This window comes from Rhinoderma darwinii, chromosome 3 (genome assembly GCF_050947455.1).
Source record: "Rhinoderma darwinii isolate aRhiDar2 chromosome 3, aRhiDar2.hap1, whole genome shotgun sequence".
NCBI classification, from domain to species: domain Eukaryota; kingdom Metazoa; phylum Chordata; class Amphibia; order Anura; family Rhinodermatidae; genus Rhinoderma; species Rhinoderma darwinii.
Genome location: NC_134689.1, coordinates 64448618 through 64459583, shown reverse-complemented (window position 1 = coordinate 64459583; position 10966 = coordinate 64448618). Strand labels below are relative to the sequence as shown.

Sequence of the window (10966 nt, the reverse complement as noted above, 5' to 3'; positions counted from 1 at the left end):
TCATAATTGTCTTGTGAAATAATAATATACATTGAGAAATTGATCATGACAATTGAGCAATACAATTCAAGAAACATCTGCAGTGTAGCGTAATAAATTAGGACAGAGTACACAGTGACAATGAAAGGTTCAAAGTCATCTAAGGACACAGATTCCTTGTATGTGCATTATATGGGTGGCACCAAAATAAGTGTTTCCTCCACACATATAAACAGCAGTCCATATCACTGAATGAATTGCAGATCATTGCAAAATTATTTCAGGTTGAACCTGAACATTACATCACTCTGTCAGTACAGCTGTTAGTTAGGAGACAGTCAACATGGATTTCAGATTCGGAACAAAGCTCTTCTTTTGGACTTTTATATTTCACTGGTAAGTGTATTGTATGTTAAATGACTGTGATTGAGACTTTAGTCTTTTCTTTCTCCTAAGGCTGGATTCACACGAGCACATTACGTCCGTAATGGACGGACGTATTTCGGCCGCAAGTCCCCGACCGAACACACTGCAGGGAGCCGGGCTCCTTGCATCATACTTATGTACGATGCTAGGAGTCCCTGCCTCGCTGCCGGACAACTTTCCAATACTGTAATCATGTTTTCAGTACAGGACAGTAGTTCCACGGAGAGGCAGGGACTCCTAGCATCGTACATAACTATGATGCTAGGAGCCCGGCTCCCTGCAGTGTGTTCGGTCCGGGACATGCGGCCGAAATACGTCCGTCCATTACGGACGTAATGTGCTCGTGTGAATCCAGCCTTAGTCTAATCATCGTATAAAGTCTCTTGAAATGTGCAACTTTCACTAGATCTGTATATTTCTCAAAAAAATTCCATGTATTTTTTATAAATAACCTAACATTTTCTTGTGGGCAGCGATTTATTAGCATTATTTTACGTAGAACATTTAAAAATATGTTTTGGAGTGTGGGAGAAGAGCAGAGCACTTTGTAAACTCACAGAAACACGGAGAAAAAATACAAACCACATACAGATGTTGCCCCTCATCAAATTGATACTGCAATGCAAGTGTTAACTATGGAGCCACCATGCTTCCTACATGATGGCTAACACTTTAAATCTATATGACACAATATTAACACAATTAGGCCTTATACACACGAGCGTATTTCAAGTCCGTGTTACGCGCGTTAAAACAACGCACGTCACACGGACCTATGCAATTCAATGGGGCCATTCAGACATTCAGTTTTTTTCACGCAGCATGTGTCCTCTGCGTAAAACTCACTGCATGTCCTATACTTGTGCGTTTTTTGCGCATCACGCACCCATTGAAGTCAATGGGTGCGTGAAAATCACGAACAGCACACAGACGCACATCCGTCTGCCATGCGTTTTTCACGCAACAGTTGCTAAAGAAATGATGAGAAAAAGAAAACTACCTCCTTCAGTTTATTTTGCTGACGTAAAAAACGCATGACATGCGGATGACATACGCGCGTAAAAAATGCAAACACGCACCATACACTGATGTCACACGGAACTGCAACGCAGGAAAAACGCTGCATTTTTTTCCGCGCGCAAAACGGACACGTTTGTGTGAATAAGGCCTAATACTTTTATGTTAATGCGTATAAATACACAAAATAAAAAAAATTTAAATGTTACCATAGCCAGTGTAGGGCTGGTGTTTACTGATAGTTACAATGAAGCAAAGTCTTTTGTCATCTTCAAGATTCGTGGTATAAGAGGGTTATTTGCAAGGTTTGGAAAAAAGCCCATGTTTTGATACAGTTTGCGCGGACTACTCTTGGATCAAATCTATTATATATATTTCATTTTGTATTATATGTTATTTTTTGGACACTTAGAAGTGTGTGCATCTGTCTGTATAACATCAAAAAAGAAGTGCAGCTGGGCAAGGCAATTTATGCTCCAGTGTGAGACTTTGTTACCCTCAGCCCATTGCTGAGGAACCTGTAGGAGCATGGACTGGTTTTGAGAATCAGAGTGACAGCCATAGCAATGTGATTAGGGGTAGAGGTAGTTATAGCAGACTATAAGGGTATGTGCACACGAGAAGTGCCTTTTACGTCTGAAAAGACAGACTGTTTTCAGGAGAAAACAGCTGCCTCGTTTCAGACGTAAAAGCTCCTCCTCGCATTATGCGAGGCGTCTTTGACGCTCGTAAATCTTGAGCTGTTCTTCATTGACTTCAATGAAGAACGGCTCAAATTACGTTGCAAAGAAGTGTTCTGCACTTCTTTGCAGAGGCAGTCATTTTACGTGTCGTCGAAATGCGAGGAGGAGCTTTTACGTTTGAAACGAGACAGCTGTTTTCTCCTGAAAACAGTCTGTCTTTTCAGACGTAAAAGCCACTTCTCGTGTGCACATACCCACAGCTGTCAAACGACGACGCGTAAATGACAGGTCGTCTGCACAGTATGTCAGCAAACCCATTCAAATGAATGGGCAGATGTTTGCCGACGTATTGTAGCCCTATTTTCAGACGTAAAACGAGGCATAATACGCCTCGTTTACGTCTGAAAATAGGTCGTGTGAACCCAGCCTAAGGGTATGTTCACACGTGGGCGTCCGTAACGGCTGAAATTACGGGGATGTTTCCGCCTGAAAACATCCCCGTAATATCAGCCGTAACGGCATGTGCAGGCGCTTGAACTCAATGAAGCACAGCTCAAAATTTACGGTTGTCAGAGAAGCCTCGCAAAATGCGAGGAGGAGCAATTACGTCTGAAACGAGGCAGCTCTTTTCTCCTGAAAACAGTCTGTTTTTTCAACGTAAAAGCCTGCTACCGTGTGCACATACCCTAAAGGTAATTTCCGGACGTATTTTCGGCCGCAAGTCCCGGACCGAACACAGTGCAGGGAGCCGGGCTCCTAGCATCATAGTTATGTACGACGCTAGGAGTCCCTGCCTCGCTGCCGGACAACTGTCCCGTACTGTAATCATGTTTTCAGTATTGTAAATGTATTGTAGCCTTATTTTCAGACGTAAAACGAGGCATAATACGCCTCGTTTATGTCTGAAAATAGGTCGTGTGAACCCAGCCTCAGGGTATGTTCACACGACAGCGTCCGTAACGGCCGAAATTACGGGGCTGTTTTCAGGAGAAAACAGCCCCATCATTTTAGCCTCAACGGCATGTGCAGGCTCTTGAACGCCGCGTCCATTACGGACGTAATTGGTGCTGCTTTTCCTTGGAGTCAATGAATAACGGCTCCAATTACGCCCCAAGAAGTGACAGGTCTTTGTAAATATACGCCTCGTGTGAACAGACAATCGTAAGCCCATTGCTTTCAATGGGCAGATGTTTGTCAACGCATTCAAGCCGTAATTTCGGACGTAATTCGGGGGTTAATACGCCCGATTTAGGTCCATAATTAGTGTGTGTGAACATACCCTAAGGGTATGTGCACACAAGAACTGTCTTTTACGTCTGAAAAGACAGACTGTTTTCAGGAGAAAACAGCTGCGTCGTTTCAGACGTAAAAGCTCCTACTCGCATTATGCGAGGCGTCTTTGACGCCCGTAATCTTGAGCTGCTCTTCATTGACTTCAATGAAGTACGGCTCAAATTACGTTGCAAAGAAGTGTCCTGCACTTCTTTGCCGAGGCAATCAATTTATGCGTCGTCGTTTGACAGCTGTCAAACGACGACGCGTAAATGACAGGTCGTCTGCACAGTACGTCGGCAAACCCATACAAATGAATGGCAGATGTTTGCCAATGTATTGTAGCCGTATTTTCAGACGTAAAACGAGGCATAATACGCTTCGTTTACGTCTGAAAATAGGTCGTGTGAACCCAGTGTGAGACAGTGACAGGTAAAGTCATTGAGGGAAGGTACATTTCCCCTAGAATCCTGTCATATGTATCCTAGGCTCCAGGGAATGAGTATTTTTTGCAATAGAAAGCTCTAGCTTTCCAATCTCGGCTTAAGGAAAAGCCGGAAAAAGGGCCTGGAGTTGGATTGGGGAAGAGCAGGGCGGGTTCCCTAATTCCTAGTCCATCTCTGTTTGTAGGACAAGGCTGCTGCTCAATTAGCTGCAGCCTGTATATAAAAAGGTGCAGACACAGTGTGTGTCAGTCTCACCCCTGACTCAGACCGGAGACTACTAAGTCTGGAGTAGCCTGTATTCTATGTGAGTAAAGACCTGTGTTACTTTGTGTCCAGTGCCTGGTAGGAAGGCACTTGGTATAGTTAGATAATATCTTGTTTAGTTAGTGCTCAGACGAGCAGGATTTTTTTTTATTTTTGCCTTGTTGTACAAGAGGCTGTTTCTTTGACAAGAATAAAACACAGGCAAAGCCCTGTTAGGAACTTTAATGCACGGTGTCCCTGTCTCTGGCTACTAAGAAACCGCTGTACCAACCTCTCCTGATGCTAAACCCTCACATATGGTGGCCGATGCGGGCACGGTCTTAAAGAAACATACACCTATTTAAAAGGACTTTTGCTGCTCCAAGCGGAAAATCGTTGCTAGGGGCAACAACACAATTTTTTTTCTCCCCGAGAGTGCTTGGAAGTGTATGTCTTGGGTGAAGGCGGCAACAGGGCTAGAAAAAGAGACTGTTAAAATGGATGAAATACTTAAACACACTGATTCAGGCTAATATCAACCAGGGGAAGATAAGCACAGCTTTGCAAGAAGCCAGCGGGACTCAGCGAATGGTGCATGAGGAAGCCATGCGTGCACAGGCTGAAACCAATATTCTGCTGGGTGAAGCCCACAGACTGGCCTTAAAAGAATAGCAGCAAATTAATCACCATTTGCAAGACCAAATTCAGGCCTCAGTGGAGAGGTCAGCGGGGCCTCATGGTTTGCGCCAAACCACTCGTGCAGTGGTACAGACATCTCTGCAGAAGATGACACCCACCGACGACGTTGAGGCTTATCTCATGGTGTTTGAGCGAGTGGCAGAACGAGAGAAGTTATCTTCAGATCAGTGGGCAGCAGTGGTGGCACCTTTCCTAACCGGAGAGCCGCAAAAGGGGTACTTTGATCTCAATGAGCAGGATGCAAAGGATTACTCCAAGCTGAAGGGTGAGATCCTTGCCCGTCTGGGTGTTAATATGAATGTGCGGGCTCGACGGGTGCACAACTGGACTTTTGTGGAACACCTACCTGCCCGATCACAAATGTATGATCTTGTCCATCTTGCAAGGAAATGGCTACTGCCAGAGGAATCAACCCCTGCGCAGATCGTGGAGAGAGTGGTGCTTGACAAATACATCTGCTCCTTACCACCGAAGGTTCAGCGTTGGGTTGGTCAAGCAGATCCTACAGATGCGGAACAGCTGGTGAACCTGATTGAAAGGTACAGAGCTACTCAGGATCTACTCCAAGAAGTACCGCCTGGATGTTCTAACCCCAGGACCAGCAAATCGTGTTCCATTTACTAGAGGGGTGAGAAATGTCTTTAAGGGAGGTGGCTCAGAAGGGGAGCAGACGGAGGGAAGAAATCCCAGAGAGACACTGAAGGCCAGATCAGGGTCTCAAGTTGGGGACCGGGGCAGCATGCAGTGCTGGCAGTGTTATGGACCTGGGCATATTGCTGCCAATTGTCCCCTGACTACTGAGCCAATGGAGTGTGATGCAGCAAGGCGAATATCCTTGTTTGCACGTCCTGTTTGTTCTGCTGAGACGGTTTACGAGACTGAACAACAAATGTGTGTCGTAAAAGTGGAAGAGTGTACTGTGAGTGCCTTACTGGATAGTCTGACTGGGAGTCTGGTTAACCTGGTGCATGCAAGACTGATAGACCCTGGAACATTCAGAGGACATAGTATAGGGGTCCTGTGCATTCATGGGGACACTAAAGAATACACCACCGCTTTGGTCACTCTAGAGACTTCCTGTGGAACCGCTTGCCATGAAGTGGGTGTGGTCAAGTCCCTGATGCACAGTGTGATTCTGGGGAGAGACTTCCCAGTGTTCTGGGACTTGTGGAGGATGAAAGATGTAACCTCCACTGTAAATGTTAATGATGGTATTAATGTGTGCACTGTGATTAGCCCAGAACCCTTTAACGAGGATGCTGAGGTGCCAGCAGTAGGGGTGACCACTGAGCCTGATAAATTTCCTCTGGCTGTTTTTGCTGGTGAAACAGATGAGCAGGAGGAAATTTCTGAGAAACCAGAGTTAAATGTATCACGTAACAATTTTGGGACTGCTCATCTTAGCGATCCCACATTGGTAAAAGCCAGGGAAAATACTAAGGTATTAAATGGAGTGCATCAACATCCAGGGGCTGATTAGGTGTTTCCACACATAGCGGTTAACCAGGATTTGCTGTATCGGATAGATAACGTACGTGGGGAGGTTGTTGAACAGCTGGTGATACCCCAACCGTATCGTAGAACGGTGTTGGACCTGGCTCATAAACACAAGCTGGGTGGACATCTAGTTGCGAAAAGACCAGAGAGCGTATCTTACAACGATTCTTCTGGCCGGGGGTATATACGGAAGTTCAGAGGTATTGCGAGTCCTGCTCGGAGTGTCAGATAACGGCTCCTATGCCACATTTTAGGAGTCCGCTGGTGCCTTTGCCTATCATTGGGATCCCTTTTGAAAGAATTGCCATGGATCTTGCCGGCCCTTTAGTCAAATCCTCTAGAGGACATTAATATATTCTAGTGGTGTTGGACTATGCCACACGCTACCCTGAGGCAGTCCCTTTGCGAAATTCCTCTTCAAAAGCCATTGCAAGAGAGTTGTTTTACATGTTTTCCCGTACTGGTTTACCTAAGGAAATCCTTACCGATCAGGGAACTCCCTTTATTGTCAAAATCACCAAGGAATTATGTAAACTGCTGAAAATTAAACACCTGCGTACCTCTATATATCACCCTCAAACTGATGGTCTTGTCGAAAGATTCAATAAGACATTAAAAGGCATGTTGAGGAAGGTGGTTAGTAAGGATGGGAAGGATTGGGACTGTCTTCTGCCCTATTTGATGTTCGCTGTACGTGAAGTTCCTCAATCATCCACAGGGTTTTCTCCTTTTGAACTTGTATACGGCAGACAACCCCGTGGTCTCCTGGACATAGCCAAGGAAACCTGGGAGCAAGAGTCCACACCCTATAGGAGTGTAATTGAGCATGTCATGTTGATGCAAGACCGAATCGCTGCGGTCATGCCGATAGTTAAAGAACACTTGGAGCAAGCTCAGGATGCTCAGAGCAGGGTATATAACCGAACTGCTAAAGTTAGACATTTTAACTCTGGTGATCGAGTGTTGGTCTTAGTGCCAACCGTAGAAAGCAAATTTCTTGCTAGATGGCAAGGGCCGTATGAGATAATTGAAAAGGTGGGGGATGTAAATGATAACGTTTACCAACCAGGTAAAAGGTAGACAGTGCAGTTATACCATGTAAACTTAATTAAGCCATGGAAAGAAAGAGAGACCCTCGTGGCAGTAAGTACCCCCTATAGTCTTATCCCAGATGTGTATGTGTCAGAATCCCTCGCAAAGCCACAGAAACAGGAGACAAAAGAGTTTGTGCAGAGAAACACAGACGTGTTTTCAGAACTGCCAGGACAGACTAGTGTAATAAAACATGACATTGTGACCTAGCCTCAGGTTCGGGTCCAGAAAGTGCTAGACCTTGGGATTATTGAAGAGTCAAAAAGTGAACAGTCAAGTCCCATTGTATTGATTCCGAAACCAGATGGGTCATTACGTTTCTGTAACGACTTCCGCAAGTTAAATGAGATGTCAAAGTTTGACGCATACCCAATGCCAAGAGTTGACGAGTTAATAGAGAGACTGGGCCATTCAAGGTATTTTTCAACACTTGATTTAACCAAAGGCTATTGGCAAGTACCCCTCACGGAGGGCGCCAAAGAGAAAACTGCGTTCATCACCCCGGATGGTCTGTTTCAATATATTTGTTTACCATTTGGGCTACATGGGGCTCCAGCGACCTTTCAAAGGTTAATGGACATAGTCCTCAAACCCCATCGTCGGTATGCTTCGGCATATCTGGACGACATTATAATCTTTAGTGATGACTGGGAAAGCCACTTACCAAAAGTACAAGCAGTACTAAACTCCCTCAGAGCCGCGGGGTTAACAGCAAACCAAAATAAATGTTCCTTAGGCTTGGAGGAAGCACGGTATCTGGGGTACATAATTGGGAGAGGGGTGATAAAGCCACAAGTCAACAAAGTTGAGGCTATCCAAAACTGGCCCCAGCCCTCAACCAAAAAGCAGGTCAGAGCTTTTCTAGGAATTGTAGGTTATTACCGCAGGTTCATTCCAAACTTTGCCAGCACAGCAGCGCCCCTGACAGATCTTACCAAGGGAAGTAAGTCTGTCATGGTCAAGTGGGACACGAAGGCTGAAAGCGCCTTTCAAGAGTTGAAACTGGCCCTGTGTAACCAACCAGTCTTAGTCACTTCTGACTTCAAAAAGGAGTTTGTTGTCCAAACTGATGCTTCTGATGTGGGGCTCGGAGCAGTTCTGTCACAAGAAGTGGGTGGTGAGGAACATCCTGTGACCTATTTGAGCAGAAAACTTACCCCGGCTGAGAAAAACTATAGCATAGTTGAACAGGAGTGCTTGGCAATTAAGTGGGCACTTGAGTCCCTGAGATATTATTTATTGGGTCGTCGGTTTAGGTAGGTTACAGACCACTCTCCTCTTACGTGGATGTGTCAAGCTAAAGAGAGAAATTCAAGAGTTATACGGTGGTTTCTTACTTTGCAGAACTTCAAATATACTGTGGAACACAGAGCAGGAAAACTGCAGGGCAATGCTGACGCTTTGTCTAGGACACACTGCCTTGTAGCTAAATGTGTCCGATCCCACGGGCTCGAACAGAGGAAGAGGGTATGTGAGACAGTGACAGGTAAAGTCATTGAGGGAAGGTACATTTCCCCTAGAATCCTGTCATATGTATCCTAGGCTCCAGGGAATGAGTATTTTTTGCAATAGAAAGCTCTAGCTTTCCAATCTCGGCTTAAGGAAAAGCCGGAAAAAGGGCCTGGAGTTGGATTGGGGAAGAGCAGGGCGGGTTCCCTAATTCCTAGTCCATCTCTGTTTGTAGGACAAGGCTGCTGCTCAATTAGCTGCAGCCTGTATATAAAAAGGTGCAGACACAGTGTGTGTCAGTCTCACCCCTGACTCAGACCGGAGACTACTAAGTCTGGAGTAGCCTGTATTCTATGTGAGTAAAGACCTGTGTTACTTTGTGTCCAGTGCCTGGTAGGAAGGCACTTGGTATAGTTAGATAATATCTTGTTTAGTTAGTGCTCAGACGAGCAGGATTTATTTTGTATTTTTGCCTTGTTGTACAAGAGGCTGTTTCTTTGACAAGAATAAAACACAGGCAAAGCCCTGTTGTGAACTTTAATGCACAGTGTCCCTGTCTCTGGCTACTAAGAAACCGCTGTACCAACCTCTCCTGATGCTAAACCCTCACACCAGCCTAAGGGTATATGCACACGAGAACTGTCTTTTACGTCTGAAAAGACAGACTGCTTTCAGGAGAAAACAGCTGCGTAGTTTCAGACGTAAATGAATGGGCAGATGTTTGCCGACGTATTGTAGCCGTATTTTCAGACGTAAAACGAGGCATAATACGCCTCGTTTACGTCTGAAAATAGGTTGTGTGAACCCAGCCTTAGGGTATGTTCACACGAGGTCATTACATCCGTAATTGACGGACGTATTTCGGCCGCAAGTACCGGACCGAACACAATGCAGGGAGCCGGGCTCCTAGCATCATAGTTATGTACGACGCTAGGAGTCCCTGCCTCGCAGCCGGACAACTGTCTCGTACTGAAAACATGATTACAGTATGGGACAGTTGTCCGGCAGCGAGGCAGGGACTCCTAGCGTCGTACATAACTATGATGCTTGGAGCCCGGCTCCCTGCACTGTGTTCGGTCTGGGACTTGCGGCCGAAAATACGTCCGTCAATTACGGACGTAATGACCTCGTGTGAACATACCCTTAGGGTATGTGCACACGAGAACTGGCTTTTACGTCTGAAAAGACAGGCTGTTTTCAGGAGAAAACAGCTGCGTCGTTTCAGACGTAAAAGCTCCTCCTCGCATTTTGCGAGGCGTCTTTGACGCCCGTAATCTTGAGCTGTTCTTCATTGACTTCAATGAAAAATGGCTCAAATTACGTTTCAAAGAAGTGTCCTGCACTTCTTTAACGAGACAGTCATTTTACGCGTCGTCGTCGTCGTCGTCACAGTACGTCGGCAAACCCATTCAAATGAATGGGCAGATGTTTGCCGACGTATTGGAGCCGTATTTTCAGACGTAAAACGAGGCATAATACGCCTCGTTTACGTCTGATAATAGGTCGTGTGAACCCAGCCTAACTCCATTTACGTCTGAAATTACGGAGCTGTTTTCAGGAGAAAACCGCTCCGTCTTTTCAGACGTAATTGCTGGTACTCACATTTTGTGAGGCGTCTTTGACGGCCGTAATTGTGAGCTGTTCTTCATTGGAATCAATGAAAAATGGCTCAAATTACGCCCAAAGAAGTGTCCTGCACTTCTTTGACGAGGCTTCTATTTTACGCGTCGTCGTTTGACAGCTGTCAAACGACGACGCGTAAATTACAGTTCGTCGGCACAGTATGTCGGCAAACCCATTCAAATGAATGGGAAGATGTTTGCCGACGTATTGGAGCCGTATTTTTAGGCGTAAATCGAGGTCGTGTGAACTCAGCCTTAGGCGTATTATGCCTCGTTTTACGTCTGAAAATACTCCAATACGGCTCCAATACGTCGGCAAACATCTGCCCATACATTTGAATGGGTTTGCCGACGTACTGTGCCGACGACCTGTCAAAAGACGACACGTAAAATGGCTGCCTCGTCAAAAAAGTGCAGGACACTTCTTGGGATTTGAGCAGTTTTTCAATGAATTCAATGAAGAACAGCTCAAAATTACGCCCGTAATTGACGCCTCGCAAAACGTGAGTACGAGCAATTACGTCTGAAATGCAGGAGCTGT

General features: G+C 45.6%; 1 protein-coding gene across 2 annotated transcripts in view; it reads left to right on the top strand.

Moving 5' to 3' along the window:
- The first annotated feature begins 311 nt into the window (after positions 1-311).
- The window catches only part of LOC142748949 (gamma-aminobutyric acid receptor subunit pi-like), a 628889-nt gene continuing 618234 nt past the window's right edge, over positions 312-10966 (top strand). For both annotated transcript variants that reach the window (XM_075856382.1, XM_075856380.1), the window contains exon 1: positions 312-375. In XM_075856382.1, the coding sequence (XP_075712497.1) occupies positions 323-375 (53 nt within the window). In that variant the 5' untranslated portion in view covers positions 312-322. The remainder of the gene's footprint in view (positions 376-10966) is intronic.